General features: G+C 35.9%; 1 protein-coding gene across 6 annotated transcripts in view; it reads right to left on the reverse strand.

Moving 5' to 3' along the window:
• Window positions 1-907: 907 nt before the first annotated feature.
• Window positions 908-18,327, reverse strand: part of LOC122563241 (protein phosphatase 1 regulatory subunit 12B-like) — a 288,710-nt gene continuing 271,290 nt past the window's right edge. For all 6 annotated transcript variants that reach the window (XM_087973634.1, XM_043716857.2, XM_087973633.1 and 3 more), the window contains 4 exons: window positions 16,910-17,014; window positions 16,741-16,791; window positions 15,736-15,786; window positions 908-7,754 (listed from right to left, as the gene is read on the reverse strand). In XM_087973634.1, the coding sequence (XP_087829760.1) occupies window positions 7,668-7,754; window positions 15,736-15,786; window positions 16,741-16,791; window positions 16,910-17,014 (294 nt within the window). In that variant the 3' untranslated portion in view covers window positions 908-7,667. The remainder of the gene's footprint in view (window positions 7,755-15,735; window positions 15,787-16,740; window positions 16,792-16,909; window positions 17,015-18,327) is intronic.

Genomic DNA, 18,327 nt, shown 5'->3' on the forward strand with positions numbered 1-18,327 from the left:
GTAAATGGCTTAGAATAGTTACTAGATGGATTAAAAGTGACAATTTGAAAGCTAATTTCCTGAATCAAAGTATCAGTTCAGAAATAAGAATGACAGAATTCCTTATTATGGAAGCAGGCCATTCAGCAAGCCATTGAAGTGTGTCAAAAGTGTGGTGCCCTGAAGTGTGTCCCAACCAGGCCCACTTTGACAATTTTCTAATTCACAAAATTGTTAGTATTTAACATTTAATTGTAGTTTTAAAAAATATTGAACTGGGATAAGAAATCTAATTGATACTGACAAAGTTACTATTTTGTCAGATCAATCCTACTGAGAGTTTAAGTTGGGTAAGTGACCGAATCTGCAGTTCACTCAGAGACAATAATCTGAGGTGTGAAACAAATGTCTGGACAATTAATAACGTCTACGACATATAGATTGGTAAAGCTGGAGTCATGCAAACCAAATAACTGCTAGGTTTGATCTCTAGTTTGTGCAAAATTAGCAGACTGCAACAGGTTCATAAAACCATCAACACCTTGGTCTCTCAATAGTCAAAACTAGGGCTGAAACTTGCTACTTTAATGAGATACCAGGGGGCTGTTATCACCAGTGCTTCAACTGTCAACATATGCCTGTGTCTTCAACAGAGAAGATAAAGAAAATCTCAGTAGCAATGCACATATAGATTGTTGAGCAAATTAGTATAACATGTTCAAACCCTCAAAAAGATGATGACTCATATTCCTTCATGGATAAGCAGCACTTAATTTGAAGGAAAAATCCCACTATAAGCTTTTCAAGACCTCTGAAGTTTATTTTTGCATCAGGTTCAAACACTGACCTCAGTAAGATAAAGTGCCTTATTCTAAATAACAATATTCTAAATAACATACAACTATATAAAAATCAAGGTGCACACAAATATTTAAAATTCATTTATTTATATTCAACAAAATACATTTTTGACATATTATTGAAGCCAGTTTCATGCAGATACAAGATGTGAACAACTCTGTAGGCAGATGAGATCTCAATACACAGATCAATAAATAAACTTCATAAAGTCTGAACAGCCAAAGTTAACTCCACACAATTATTTCTTTAAAACATACAGACGTCAACCACACTTAACAGCCTGCAGTGCACCAATGTCCAAAGATGAGCTCCAAGTGTTTTCATCACATCTATTGAAAGAATGTTAAAATGCCAACAAAAGAAAAACAATGAACTTGTTTGCAAAATGGACATAAACAAGTGTTGGTCAATAGTTTAAAAGAACATTCTAAACTTGCAAGTAATGATAAACTAGACATTTTACACTAATTTATACAAATGTGTAATTAACATTTATTATGAATTTGCTTCATCATATAGGTATGCTGATTTTGACAGCACAAAAGATCAGAGTAAATTCTTTCACCTAACAATCTGGATTGTATGATAAAAGATTTCCATTAGGTCATGCAACTGGTGCAATGCAAGCCCTCAGCACTTTTTAATTCAGGTCAAAATCAAACATCTATCAGGTTTTTGATAAAGAAAAACCTTTAAACAGTTTTACACTTTTAGATGTTGATTGAGAATGTATTTTCAGTAATGTATTTTCTATTTTCAACTTCCAGCATTCCTTTTCTCCTTTAATTCTCCACTTGAAAACCCAATATCAAGCAAATCATTAAGTGACCAAAGATTAATCAGTTTGATGGAAAATTAATTCAACATTTATTATTGAAAGATATGGTGTGGGGAGGGAAATTATGTCCTCTGTGTATAAATGCTTTGTGGGCACTTAAAGTATTTACTGAGAATAACATTTAAATATTACATCCTTTCTCTTGAAACTGAAATATAGATATTGGCAGGGCCTACTAATTCCGGGTTATAGCATAAGCTCATTTGAGTCAATTTCAACAAATATAGCATTAACACAAACCACAAATTTCCCTGCAGTCTTCTTAATATCCTAATGATTTGATGCTTTCAAGGGATAAACCCAGATCTTTAACAAATTAATGAGAATTATGTTTTTTGACAGTAGCCACTTAAACATTACCATCATTGATGATAAAGGCAAAAACCATCAAAATTTCTTTAAACAAAGACTACGCTCCTTAGTATGTAACGATTCTTGCCAAGAAATAACAGAATGACAAGTTATCCATTCCAGCAATAGGTTTATTAGCAAAATTCAATTCAGGAATCAACATATTTCAAATTCTTTGTTTGACAGAGAGTCTTCGACTTAAGATATATTATCAATGGGTTAGACAGTGCTATTAATGTCAGCAGTTGCCATAGGCCAGCTGAGACACACAAAAAGTTCACTTCTTTATCTGGTAATGGGCCTAGAAATGATGCCAATAGGAATTCAGTGAGTATGTTTTGGGATTGTATGATTAAATTATACCTTAAAATTACATCCATTCCTGAACAAAATTTGTATTAGTTTTATGCCAGTAATGGGTCAACTGGCATGGAGCTCATGTAGGTGTATAAGAAGTTGGGTCACTAGACAGCAGTGCAAAGTTCATCATGGACGCTGGGGAACTGAAGAACAGTTAAAAATATTTGTAATTTAAAAAAATTAGTTGAATGATTATCATTGCTGATCATATCAGACTGGCATTAAAAACCCAACTGGTTCACTAATGTCTTTTAGGGAGGAAAACCTGCTTATAATGATTGCCTTATTAGCTACTCCAGGCTTACAGCAATGCCATTGAATCGTAAATGATCATCTGAAGTGGCCAAGCAAATCACTCAAACAGGCAGCTCATTAGCACATTTTCAAGGGCAGTTAGGGATGAACAATAATTGCAGGCATCCCATGATAGATATTAGAAATCTTAACAACTGTACTTACCAAATTGCAATGTTGCTATTTATAGTGGTGACATTTTTGACATGGTCTTAGAATGAGGCTTTCATATCCTAAATGCATTCATAGCTCCATTTATTAGTACTCTCAATAAGACAATCTACTGGAAACTAAACCAACATTTATGTGATTTAGGATCCTGCAGACCCAAACCCCAATGTCTTGGAATCACGAAGTGTGGAAATTACAATTTGAAACTATATTCTGCCTGCATATGTATGTATATCTGGGCATCAAGCCAGTCATCCACAATATCAGCTCACAGACATTTATTTACATATCATTTATGCTGTCAGTTGCTAGAGATCAAACCTTGTTTTTATTTGTGCCTTAACTTAGCCCCTTGAGACAGTTAATATATATATTTTAATACATACATTAATATAAATATGCAAACTAACTTTTTTTAAAGAGTGAGTGCAACACATCACATCTGAATTTTTCCTTAAGTCAGAATATGAAGAAATGACTGGAGGGAGCGTATTCTGCAAAGGCTATCAGCTCGGAACACATTCTGGCAACATTATTGAAACCATGTGGTCCAAAATTAGCTATGTACCTTGCCAAGCTGATCCGGTACTGTTACAACACTGGCGTACACCCAGCAATGTGGAGGATTGTCCACATATGTCCTGTCCACAAAAAGCAGAACAAATCCAAGCCAACCAATTATCATCCTACCGATTAAAGTTATGGATGTTGACAGTGAATGCAAGTGGCATTCACCCAAAGGTAACCAGTTCACTTGATGCTCAGCTTGGGTTACACTGGGCTCACTCAGCTCCTGAACTCATTACAACCTTGATCCAAATATGGACAAAAGAGTTGAATACAAGGAGGGAAGAAAGGGTTACAATCCAACATTCAAGGCAGAATTTGGGCAAATCCAGCATCAAGGAGCCTTTGCAAAGCTGGAGTCAATAGGAATCAGGGGAAAATTCTATACTGGTTAGAGTCATTCCTGACACAACAAAAGATGGTTGTGGTGTTGGAGTTTGAACACCTCAGTCCAAGGACATCACTGCAGGAATTCCTCAGAGTACTGTCTTTGGCCCAGCCATCGTCAGCTGCTTCAAGGACTTTATCTACATAAAGTCAAAGATGGGGTGTTTGCTGATGACTGCACAATATTCAGAGTTATTTGAACCTTCTCAGATATTGAAGCAGTATATGTATGCAGCAAGACTGTGACAACATCCAGATTTGGGCTGGTAGTGGCAACTAACATTTGAACCACATAGTGCCAGGCAATGACTATCTCCAACAAGAGAGGAGCCAAACAGTGGCACTTGACATTAATATCACCGAATTTCCTATTATCCTAGGGTCGACCATTGACCAGAAACTGAACTGTACCTGCAATATAAATACCATGGCAACAACAGCAGCTAAGAGGCTAGAAACTCTGCTGAGCAACTCATCATCCAATTCTCTAATGCCTGTCTACAATCTAAAACGCACAAGTCAGAGTGAGCCTGTTCCACCTGTCTTATCTCCAATGCCAATCAAAAAGTTCAACACCATCCATGATGAAGCAGTGGCACTCTATCCAACAGCTACATTTATTCTCTTACAGTACCAACGCAGTAGCAGAAATGTGTACCATTCACAAGATGCACTTTAACAACTCTTGAAGACTCCATTGTACAGTACTTTCCAAACCATGACCTCTACCACCTAAAAGGACAAGCACAGCAGAATATGGGAACATCCCCAGTTCCAGGTTCCCTTCAAATTCACACCAGCTATATCACTGTTATTTCATTGATAGTGGTTCAAAATCTAGAACACCTTCCCCAGCCAGCATAATGAGTATACATACATCACATGGACTGCTGTGGTTTCAGAAGTCAGGCCATCTCCACATTCTCAAGGGCAATTACAGAGGGGTCATAAATGCTGGCTTAGTCAGTAACATACACATCCTTTGAAATTATTTAAAAAATGGTTCACAAGAGGCAAAACTGGTGTACTTTTTTTTATTAACTAAATACACTGCCTTTTACTCAAACATCATTATTTTTAATTAAACATTTACAGAATCATCTTTACAGATTCTTTAAGCACAGCTTTTGGAAGAAACTATATGAAAATTGAATAAGTGATAGACGGACAGAAATCACTGTGAGTTACTCGAGTTATTTTCAGACATCCCAGCAGTCCAGCTATGTGTCATTAGCAGTAACCCTGGAATAGGCTGCAGTGTACTAACAACTGCCAAGAAACTATGAGAAAATAACTCTTAAGGGAAACATTTTATACCCCCATTTCCTCCACAAATACTCTAACCTCACAGCTAAAAGGGCCTTGGTATCATTTAATTTTAGTTTTATCCCTCTCAATCTGATTAATTGAATCTGAACCTTTTAGTCAGCCAGCCATATTACAAGCCATCCATTATCAACCAGTCTGCCCCAGCAGACCCATTCTCCAGCTCATGTTGCAATGCAACACACCCCTACAACTAGTCTGAGTATGTGTATTTAACTTCATTCTAATTCAGTCATTTTACTTGTAATAGAAAGTCAAATTGTGAATTGTACATTGTCATTTGTAAAGGATAAAAATATTTTCTATTACTTAAATTTTTTTTTTGTTAAATGTCTGATTTACCATTTTACAAACTGCATTAATCTTGACCTGAAAATACGTTACCAGAAGGTGAATTCACTGCTAATACATTTGGTGGTACAATTAATTCTCAAGTACATTTAACTGAACCAATTCAAGTCTTAGTACGTTCTTGAAGCCCAAGGGTTATTTTTCTTTAGACAATTATAAATTTAAATGGCAATCTGAAAGAGTCATGACCTCGCATCTGCACAAAACTCCTTCATAACGCATAAGAAAATGCATCCCATCTAAAGTAGAGCTTTTCAAACATTGGAACCAAAAGCACCACAAGAAGTTAATACATCGAATTCAGAGCAGTAAAGACTCACATTTAGTAAAAGCATTTGCAAAGGTAACAATTTGTTTAGTCCTTTTGATTTACATACAATAGCAGTACAACGCCATTTCAAACCTGAACTCGGTGGTCTACATAACCGAAAATATGGATGTGCTTACAAGCTTTAAATAATGTGTACATTTCCCACATGTACATTTCCCAACATGGAAATGTTCAATTTATAACACTAAATTAAATCTAATAGCATATTCATAATTTTTAAAAAGGCCACCAACCGTTGCATAATGTAAATTCCCAGCAGTCTGAACTCTCCTGTGGAGATTTCATATGTACATAATCTTCATATTGTATAAAGGACTTAATAATCAGTTCCTTTGTATTTTATCCAGTAGCAACACTACTGCAAGCCCGATTTTGCACAGGATTGTTATAACTAAAAAACAGCCAATGCACTTTCAGTAAGCTGCAGGCTTGACTAAGGTAAACAAAAACACAAAACCGATGGCCTTTTCTGTATCAATGAAAATATATGTACACGCGCACACACATTTATATATAAATATATTATATATACATACACACTATATAAATATACACACTTTGATTTCAGTACCATATTATAATTGTCTATAGAGACATTTTAACTATGGAATACACAATGCAAATTACTACATTTGTCCGTGAATTCCATTAGATTAAGGTCTATACAATGTGTGTCTTTGGATGGATCCCTTCCCTGAACTTTCTTGTATTTATAGGGAGTGCTCACTGCAGAAAAGTTCTATTTTGTTTTAAATTCCTGTAGTAGTGGTGTATAAGGATACAGTATACTATTCATCATGCATTGAAAACATCAAGATAGAAAAGACATTTTTGAGTCTACGGTAAAGTTGTAATGCCCCTTATTGGTGTATGAAGTCAAGATCAAATGAAAAAAAAACAAGCATTACCCAAAGCTTTGTTTGAAATAGGTGAAGCAAAACAAAAGGTTGTCTCAAGAGCAAAATGCAAAACCAGCAGCTGTACATTAAAATACATGTTTGAACCAGCCTTGCTACACAACTCTAATATGAACCAGCTTTTTGTTTTGAACTTGGCGCTTAGATGCAAATTGCAGGTGGCGACTGCTGACAGAGAGAAAAAAAAATCACACAGCTACAGAGACACAACCCAAGTTTTTGGACTATATTAGAGCTTGGTCAATAAACCAAGTTACAAAAATTGCAAAACAAAATCAAAATTCACTGTTAATAATGAAGGCAGAAGTAAAGTGAAATAAAGGCAGTGAATCTCATGAGTATCACATTAAAATAATAAAACCGCATATTGCACTTTAATTAATACTTACTGTACCATACAGTCTAGCTGATGGTTTTTAATTTTAAAAAAGAAATAAGCCATGGTTCTGCAGTGATTTTAATTACTGTGCAAAGAAGCGAATACTGCATAATCAAAGATCCTTTCCAACACACAGCTAAAGTGAAGTGCACCGTTAACATGATTGAGCTGATGTCATAGTGGAAGGCATTTCTTAAAGCCATTCTTGAAAGACTTCAAATTGCAGCTTGATTTCAAGAAGCTACAAACATCCCCTTAACAAACAGATACCTGGAACTTTAAAAAGTAATTCAGAACTTTCACCCTAACATTTCTTGTAAACAAGGCTGTTCGAACACGTGAATAATGACCTTATAGTTGGTGAATAAGATCATAGTTTGATGAACATTTATAGATAACATATGCAGGGAGAAAGCCACAAACAGGTAAGATATAAACAGAAGCTTCCCCCACTTCTGAGGAAACTGCTTCTTTACTGTGATGGTTCTTTCACAGAGCAAGCAGACTGTTTCAGCTGATCTGGCTTTCTTTGCCTCCTGCTCAGAGAGACTGCCTTCATTTTGACAGTTTACTAATTACTCGGATTAGTGCGCCATTCTCGTCTTTCAGCCTTTGGTTGTCTGATTTCAGCTCTGTTAAAACCTGCAAGAAAAACATATAGTTAAGAATATTCTCAAAATTTGAGTTCAAGTTTTCTTTTATTCAACCTCTACCTCCTACAAATAACAGAACACTCATCAACTATCTCAAAACAGGTAAATAAGCTCTAAGTACTTCTGGGATTTTTGCTGTTTGGAACTCAATTGGCAGCTCTAGAGGGTCAGTGTGGACTCGGTAGGCTGAACGGCCTGCTTCCACACCACAGGGATTCTATGACTCCACGAAGTAAAGCAACACACATTTTAAGCCATGAAATGAACAGAAAACTGAAACACTAACTGGATCAGAAGAGAATTTTCCTGATAGTATAAAATTTCTCTTCAAAAGAAACACAATTAACTAAATTGAATGACATTACAAAACTGATTTAAGTTTCTGGGAGCATATTCTAAATTATACATCACTGAAACTTTTACCATTATTCTTGGAAACAACTGTGCATATTTGCAAAACATCTGACTGCATTTCTATTGTGGAAGACTACAACAAGAGAGAAACAAATTCACAGTAACAAGGTCTCATGACTGAGTTGATTAGATTAGATTCCCTACAGTGTGGAAACAGGCCCTTCAGGCAAACTAGTCCACACCGACCCTCCGAAGAGTAACCCACCCAGACCCATTTCCCTCAGACTAATGCACCTAGTGCTACGGGCAATTTAGCATGGCCAATTCACCTGACCTGCACATCTTTGAACTGTGGGAGGAAACCAGAGCACCCGGAGGAAACCCATGCGGACCTGGGGAGAATGTGCAAATTCCACATGGACAGTCGCCCGAGGCTGGAATCGAACCTGGGACCCTGGTGCTGTGAGGCAGCAGTGCTAACTACTGAGCCACTGTGCCCTCTCGGAGTTCAAGTCTACTAAATCCATCTGCTTCAGCAGCAACCTCATACGCTGCCCAAATAAGATGCAAGCCTAGACAGCAAGAAAATATGGTAAATACCTGTGTGAAGTGGACCAATAAATCACATGAATCTCAACTGTGGGAATTTCTATTTCACCTATTTGCTACGGCTTATATTCTGTCCATGCCAAACTTGGATGAAATGACCCACTGCTTAAATAAAAGGGATAAGTCACAACTCAGCAACTGAGTGGTAAACATTTTAAGACAATCAAAAGGTGAAGATAATTTATGGATGATAAACCATGTCTGTTTTATAAATTGCAAACTGTAAGAGATGACTAAAGCACTTCTAAATCTGTTGTACATCATGAAACATGTCTTCTATGGTTGCATAAGCATTGCAGAAACATTATCTGAGAGGTTGGCTTCCATTTGGCACTCAATAATCCTAGCACAATACTCAAATGGCATTATCAACTTGAACTGCCAAACTAAAAAGAAAATAGCTTGTAGATAGTGCCCAAAAACTGTGTCAATCAATATTTCACACAAAAAAAGCGCCCGTTTCCATTCTATCTGCAACTCTTCCACATCAAGTGTAAATATAGACTACTTTGCTGTTCTTTTGTATGTAATGAACTTCTGAAATCGGAACAGAAATAGACCAATTTGACCTGTTCCATGTAGTACTATATTTATTAATTGTACAGAATTCCAGATAAAACTATTACTATTATCGTATTTTAAAACCTATTTTATTGGATGTAGATTGATTTCAAATAACTACCATAAGAAGCCATTTTGGACTACTGCCTATTGATACATAATTAATGGATGCAAGTCCTTTGACAGGAGCCTTAAGTTCATATTAGGAAGAGAATTTTAGCACAATGAGCTGAAAATAATTGCTGTCAAAGCTGACTGAATTTATTCCCTGTCACTGCAAGTAGAAGTGCACATGGCAAGAAATAAAGTCTTACAAAGTACTTGAGAACACTACCATATTAACCTGAGGTAGCACTATAAATTACCCTTAGTCTTGCCTTCAGAAAAAAAAAGTGCTAAAGAACTAAGTTGTATAATCAGCCCACAAAGGTGTACAAATTTTTCTTAAATGAACAAGGATGTGGCAACTTATCTCACCAGAACAAATTTACTTCATATGCAAGATACAGGTAAACATAACATTTGATTCTAATAATTAGAAATTAGCTTGCCCTTAAAATTAATTAGAACTTGAAATGCTTAAATTATATAATTCCTAGATACAGGAAAAAGATCTCAGCTAAAGTTATGAACAAAATATGAATCAGCGTTCTAACAGAAACAAAGCAATACAGAAATATTCATGCATCAGAAAACAAAGCTGAAACAAAATAACACTATTGAATTCATAAGACTATGTTAGAACAGGAATAAGCAGCATCAACTTCACGAGCAGGAGGGTTTGCCTAACATAAATATCAAACTATTATCCTTTTATTTATCACTTCCACTTTCAAATAATTCCAAAACATGCTTTGCTCTTTTGGTGAGCGCCAGTGAGCTGATCTATACTTCAACTGACAGCTAGACGCACAATGGCAGTCCAGAGAAAAGCTTGCTAAACCAAACTAACCTTCTCCTGTGTTCTGAATCATAATAACCTACTTGTTACCAACGTTTAGCCATAACTTCACATCCTAACAATAATCTCGATAGTCCATGATTCTTTTCTAAAAGTACTCAATTCGAGAGAAACTCAATGACCCATAATCTTCCAGTCTCCAGATTATCGGGAGACCAGAAACTGATGCAAAGGTGCATAAATTCTGTGGAAGTTCTACGATGAAGCATCCACGAAGTTTAAATGTGCGATGGGAAGTTCATGGGGAATGAGATAATGGTTCATTTTCTATCAGAGATACCTGCCATGTTATGTATGAAACCTAGAGCCATCTTTGGCCACCCCTTTATAACCTTCTTCTGGGTTGGCTTGCATTTTCTCTACACTCACTTTTAAGCCATTTCATTATTACATGCCTCTAACAGAAAGTCACATAAAGACAACAGTCACCCAGGAAGTTATAAATTCTAGTAACATTTCTGGCTATCAGCTGACAGTCTATTGATTCTCAAATTGGTCTGAAAAGTAAGAAATATCTTACCAATAAAAGTCTTAGCTCAGGAGCATGTTGAAAGTGTAATAATATTCCATTCATTCTACTCTATTTCCGTTATTCTTCACTTTAATCCCCCAATCTCAATTCTAACTCCTACATCAGATATCATGTTTTAATTTGCATATAAGAGGACAGTGAGGAACAGAAAATAAACTGATTGTATGTATGATATATGTTGAACAGTACCAAAAACTTCAGATAAGTTAGTTGATTTGGAGGAATTTTCCAGTCACCAAAAAAAATCTGAAAATCCATGCAGGATTTTGTTTCAGCGACTGGAGGTGAAAACATAAATCCAGCATGCCACAGGAATCTGTGGAAACATGTTTTCCAAAACACATGATCAAAGGAAAATCAAAATGCATTTGCAATTGAACTAATAATATAAGTTATGCAAACTTTGAGTGCAAGGTACATTATTAAATTTGGATTGGGTTCAATCATTTTGAACCAGAATTAGAAATGTATGTCAAACAGATTAGGAAAATCTTCATCTAATAACCATTGTTAAACCCCATGTCCACCAAAGCATTTTTATCTGCCTGCTTGGAGGATGAGGCCTGCTACTAAAGCTTTAAAATAGTCTGTGCATACCATCATACTATTCAATTCATCAGGTAAGGTCAATATGAAGCAATTTCAACACCCAATTTTAGAGAATGTAAAGGTATTTCCTGCTTTTCCAAAGAATTCAGAGGTTAAATTATCTAGGGTTCATTCACCAACAATTACTACATTTTTCAGGACACTTTACAGGATGTTACAATCGCTCCTGGTCAAATTTTATGTCCAACAGTAATGCATTGTCACACCCCTGCGCACACGTTTTGGAATAAAAGCACACTTGCATTACATATAAAAATGCAGAAATTAGAATAGCTGGATATCATCTGAATTCTTTGAGTTCCCATTCCATTATGTGGAAAATTAATCAATACCACTAACCACTTATGTTTGGGTTTGGAAAAGCAAAACATTTAGTGGCACCACAGATTACAGCACCAAATGGAGTTTCAATTCATTATATCTGGGCCTTCAGTGAGAGGTTTCAAGCAGAAAATGCTTATTACAGACAAAGGGCTGAAATAATGGTGGTGGTGAGGTGAAAGAGGAAGTAAAACACCTTTGTAATTCTGGATACCCAGTGTGACAGGTAAGGGATTTTTTCAAACTATATAGTTATAAAATAAATTATTCTAATTACATATTCTTCATAAATTATACTGCAATGTCAGACAAGGATTCCAAAGAAAAGATGGCAATCTAACACATTCCACAGCAAAGCTTTAGGATTGAAAACTCAAGTTTAACCAGACATTAGTTTGCTTCAAATAGCACCTGCAAGGTATAGTAAAACAGGGTTGGCAGACAAATGGAAAGACCTGCTTGCATACAGGAGGAACAAGGTGGCATAAATTTAGCAGTGAAGTAGAGCTTTGCATGTTTGCCGTTTCCAGTTGTTCAGAGTAGCTCGAAGATTTCTCAAGGCCATATTTTCAGTCAGAAGATATTAATTTAATTGTTTAAGAGTATGATCCTGATGTATTAGGTTAAGGCTTCACAGAACAGATGACAGGAGTGACAAACTGAATCTAAACAGAGATAATGACAATGATATGAGGCACAAGCTGGCTATGATATATTGGGGAATGTTGCTTAAAGGGACGACAGTGGAAAGCCAATAGCAAACATTCAAAAAGAGCATGAGTGAACTGCAACAACTGTTCATCTCTGTCGGGCGCAAAAAGGAAAATGGGAAGGATGGCTAAACCACAGCTTATAAAGGAAACTGGAGATTGTATTAGATTAGAGAAGAATACAAATTGGCCAGAAAAAAAAGACCGGAGGAGTGGAAGCAGTTGAGTTCAGTAAAGAAGGACAAACAGATTGATTAAGAAAGGAAAATAGAGGACTAGAGTGAGCTTGCAGAGAATGTAAAAAGGTGACTGTAAAAGTATCTATAGGTATGTGAACAGAAAAAGATTGAAAACAAGTATGAGTCTGTTACTGTCACAAACCGGGAAATTTATAATGAGGAAGTAAAGACATGGCTGACCAACTAAACACATACTTTGGTTCTGCGTTCACAAAGGAGGACATAAATAACATACCAGAAAGGCAGGGGAACACAGGGTTTAGTGAGAGGAAGGAACTGAAAACAATCAGTATTGGTAGAGAAATAATGCTGGAGAAATTAATGGGATTTAAGGCTAATCTATCCAGAGACCCTGATAACCTATTTCCCAGAATACTTAAGGAAGTGGCCCACGAAATAGTGGATTTTCCAAGATTCTATAGACTTTGGAATATTTCCTACAGATTGGAAGGTAGCTAATATAACGACCCTATTAAGGCGGCAGAAATCAAGGAATTATAGACTGATCAGCCTGACACTGGAAGTGGGGAAAATGCTAAAGTCTATCATAAAAGAATTAATAGCAGAAAACTTGGAAAATAGTGGCAGGGCTGAGTAGAATAAGCATGGATATGAGAAAGGGAAATTGTGCTTCACAAATCTATTGTAATTCTTTGAGGACATAACAAGTAGAGTTGATTGGGGCAAGGAATGTGGTTTATTTGGACTTTCAGAAGGGTTTCAAAGCATACTAAGATAGAAAACAGGGTTGGCAGACAGGGAACAATGAGTAGAAATAAACCACTTTTACAAATGGTAGGCAGAGACTAGTGGAATACTGCAGGAATCAGTGCAAGGACCCCAGCTTTTCACAATACATATTAATGATTTGGATGAGGCAACTAAATGTACTATCTCCAAATTTACAGATGACACAAAGCTGGGTGAGAGTGAGAGCTGTGAGGAAGATGCAGAGATGCCTCTGTGCGGTTTAAATAAGCAGGCAAATGCATGACAGATAAATGGATTAATTTGAGATTATCTACTTTGGTGGCTAAAGCAGGAAGGTAGATTCATCCACTGTTTCTAACTCGTTGCTCTGTTTGTTCAATGTTCAATGTTGGTTGAATAGAAATTATTTCTAACTAAATATTGGAGAAATTGAAGCTGCTGTTTTTGATCTCCTCCATTAACTGCATTCCTTGACTATTTCCAGCTCTTGCAAAAACCATCAGCTGAGCAACACATCTGTAATCTCAGTGTTATAGTGATCATGAAATTACTTTGATTACACATTTACACTATTGTATACATTCAACTATGTAACATTGCTAAAGTTCAACCCTAACTGTTGAAATCCACATTCACAACTTTGTTACCTCTAGACTTGACTATTTCAATGTACTCCTGGTCAATATATCAGCCACTTTTTACTTAAACTTGTGCTTACAAATTTTTATAAGCTCTTAGTTTGACAAATCTCCTTTAAAATCTTATCCTTGTTTTCAAATCCCACATAGCCTCAACTACATCACTGCAGCCTCCTTCAAATCCTATAAAAACCTTTGGAATCTGTGCTCCCCAAATTCTGACCAGCTGTCTTAAACCTAAGCTTTGGAATTTCCTTCCTAAACTTCTCCCTCCTAAGATACGGCTTAAAATCTCACTCTTGTGTTGCATCTTAAGATGCTTTTCAAAATATTTCCCTCGATATCTCTTAAGATGTTCCTCAAAGCATGTCTCTACAGATGTCTCCTACTATGGCTCAATATTGTGATTGATAATGTTTTTGTTAAGCATTTTAGGATCAATGTTCCCTGCAGTAACTTGAAATTTCTGGCACAAGTCTGTACTTTTTACTTATTGTATACAGACAGCAAGAAATAAAGTGCTTGTCTAACTTAAATGGCTCAAATAAATGCATGTTGCTTTGGGTGCATTATTTTATTAAAGACACTAAACATATCAACATTGGTATCATAGACTATCATAGACTATCGTAGCCATAATTATCTAACTTGTCAGCTGTTAAATAATGTACATGAATTGGCTTGCCAAATGTATCATTAGGTAAAATAGAATTAGTTTACAGCTCTGTTTGGGGTATGCAATGGTGGCAGTTCCATGCTAATGTTGTGTGGGGAGAATCTCAAAGAATGGAACAGAGCAAGTTTTGAAGGTGGTGAGAAAGATACCAGCAGAGTTAACACAGAAGGTTATGAGAAGTCGTTTGTGTACTTGCTCAGAGACTATTCAGAATCAAGGATGTCCTGATCTGGAGTCACAAGCAGAAAGTGAGAGTGGGGCCTACGTTTGGCATGAAAATTCTAAATGCATGAGGAATTAAAACCATCAGATAATAAAGCCTGGGGAAATGATCTGTAGTGGAATTCTCAAAAATACAAAAAGCTCTAGAAGTGCCAGTCTGTGAAACTGAGGAGCATCAAAAAGGATTCATAACCGCAATGTAACAATCTGGTTTGGATCCAGGATAAATTAAAATATCCTCAAGATGCTGTACTGTAAAGAAGAACACATTATTTGTTTAATTTGTTACAGTAAAAGTTGTGTGTAAAATATGAAATCGTGCAGGGTAATTTCTCCGTTTATAACTAGGAGTTTAAATTTCTTTTTAAAAATGAATGATTGCTCTCTGATCAGTTAGAGTACTCAATTGAAGAACATCAAGAATAGTAAAAACACAAATCATAACTATATTTCTGATTCCTCTCTACTAAATGAATATTTATTTCTGGGTTTTGAGTTGGGATAGTAATTCCACCTGTTATTGCCCTGCTTTGGAACAGTGAAAGAATCATTCCTGTGATTTTCCTGTTAGACTGGTTTTAGCCACATAATGACATTGGATGGAAAAATTCTATCAGGTTAAATGGGAAAACCATAATTTTCAGGAATCTAGGTTAACAGAAGTTAGTATTACACCTCAGGAGGCAAAAGAGCGTAATGAACACTTGACATCAATATTAAAGCATGCAATTCCCATAATTTTTCCTCACAGGGAACTATACTTCATGATTATTCACAAGATCTGCAATTCATGTTTGTATAATGAATAAATAAAACCACAACCATACCTTCAACTCTTCCTCCATTTCAGAAACCTTCCTTTCCAAAGCACGTTTTTCCTGTCAAAGACCAATTATATCTATGTTAAAATACTAAAGACAGTTGAGCATTCCCAGCTATAACTTCTAAATGCATGTTTTATTCCAAGTTTTTCTCTTGCTCTTGAAGTCAAAGTACAATTTTAGAAAATTAATTAATCATGATAGGTTCAGTCAGATAGCATTCAGAAGGTAATGAAGTCCAGAAAAGCACAATCTGAAGAACAATGCCTAGTGACAAAGTAAATTGGAGAAACATCTATTGATGGAGAATTGAAGGATATCTGGAAATTTTACCATGGCTGCGGATAAAAGGCATGAACTAAACAACTGGCATCAGATTAAAATTTAATATTTCAAGGACGACAACAACTTTTCAAACTGCCCATGTTTAATCTTCCTTTTTGTACTGGACAGCATTCGCTTTTAAACTTTATACGTCTCTTTGCTTGGGCATTTGATACCATGACTCACTATTTCTCTTGGGTTAGTAAGGAATTAAATTCTTCTTTCTTTCATTCAAGTAAACCTTGTATTTGGTTTAATTTTGATTGTAATATATTTTATTTGAAGTATTATATACCTGCATGCTGAGAAGAGTTTAAAATATTTGCTACAGACTACATGGGGTGTTAGATAGTGGGAAACTGAATCGTCCCTCCTTACATGTTTGAAACACAATAAGGGAGATGTGTAGAATAATTCATGCAACTACTTTGTCATGCTCAACAAAAAGCTTATAAAGTTTTGACAGATTGCAGAAGTGATGGGTAATCTGGCTTTTAATCAGATACAATAAGGCTTTTGTTGCATCTCACCTGAAAAGCTATTGTCACTACAATTATAAAGAATGACTTAAAGTAGCTGGAAATTTAAGATGTTGATAAACTCTCTCATAATGAACAGATTTTTATCCAAGTAATTCTATGCTTAGACATTCATGGTGATTATAGGGGTGGGGATAACAAAACATACCCTTTTCTCCATCTCCAACATTGAAGACTTATCAGAAATCCGATCTTGTTTCTGAAATGCACAAATGTCAACATTAGTTGGTGCTAAATTATCAACAGAAACTTTCCATAGCACAGGATTTAAAGTGAAAAATACAACTCCATGAAAATCTCTTGCAATCTCTCTGAACCTGTGAAGCTCTCTCCAGTTGTGTTTTTACTTCAGCAAGTTCCAGCTGTGCCTCCTGCAGTTTGGCTTTAAGTTTCTCATTTTCAGTCAAGGCCTCTTCATATAACTGTAAAACAAAATCAATGATTAAAACAGCTATATTTTCTGAATTTTAACGCAAGCAATAAACTTCATCCACATACATAGTACATTTACACCATTTTAAATTGCATGTTTTTTTAAAAACACAAAGTTTGCAGCTGTAATTATTTCAAAGGTAATAGGATGGAATTGCTACATTTAATAGGAAGAACTTATCCCACCCAGCCTATCGTTAGTGCAGGTTTTAATTTAAAACTTGCGACTTACAGAAAACATTCACTGGTGAGTATGGGGGACCAATCTACACTATCTAGGAATAACTTAGGAAGTGAATTATGGCTTTGAATTAATCAGCTTGTCTACTTGAAAATCATGACTGCAATCTTCCTGGTAGATGGGCTATCTGACTGTCAGAGTTTATTGACAGGAACTGGATTTCTATTTTAAAGTTAATAATAGAAAAGAAACTACACATAATGAAAACTAAGTTCATGGATCAGAGAAAAGCTGATATTAAAGGGCTGAGAAGGGAACTTGGGGAAAACAAAATAGGCAACACTTTGACAAACAACCAAGAACATCAACATTAGGAAACATTATAAATAAAGTGTTCATAGTGCGGGAAGATATGTTCCACGAAAAGAATCAATTAAACGCTCTAGGACTCCATGCACGAATAAAGACTAAACAAATAACTGAGAGTTCAGAAAAAGGCAGAGATTAAGCACACAGACAGCAAGTGAGTATGTGAGAATGGCGAATACAAAAAGATTAGGGGATTTAAAAAGGTGAAGTGGAAGTATTAAATTACTCAAGAAAGTAAAACACAAAAAAGCAAACTATTTTACAGACACCTCAATTTTAAAAACTCTGGTATTGGAAAAGGGTAATTAAGAGATAAAAAGGATAATGTGACATGAAATGAAACGCAGAGACAGCAAAAGTGTTAATAACTTTGCTTCAGTCCTGAGTTGGTTTGGTCAGTTGGCTGGACAACTGGTTTGAAATGCAGGGTAATGCCAAAAATATGTGCTCAATTCCTGCAGTGGACGAGGTTACCATGAAGGACTCGCCTTCTCAATCTCTCCCCTCTTCTTGGGTCTGGTGACATTAAGACCAAACTCACCACTTGTCGTCTCTCCCTATTAAGAACAGCCTTGTGGTTCTGCTAGGATTACAGCAAGTTCACCTTTTTTTTGAACCAGAAAATAGAACAGATCAACGTGACACTGAATAATAAGATGAATAATGAGGTTAAAGGCACTTAAAATTATAAAAGGGACTATATCAAATAAACTAATCAAATTCAGGGTAAAACATTTGGTCCAGACAGACTGC

The sequence above is a fragment of the Chiloscyllium plagiosum genome, unplaced genomic scaffold, assembly GCF_037043375.1.
Source record: "Chiloscyllium plagiosum isolate Xiang-an unplaced genomic scaffold, Cpla_swu_hap1 HiC_scaffold_26, whole genome shotgun sequence".
NCBI lineage: Eukaryota > Metazoa > Chordata > Chondrichthyes > Orectolobiformes > Hemiscylliidae > Chiloscyllium > Chiloscyllium plagiosum.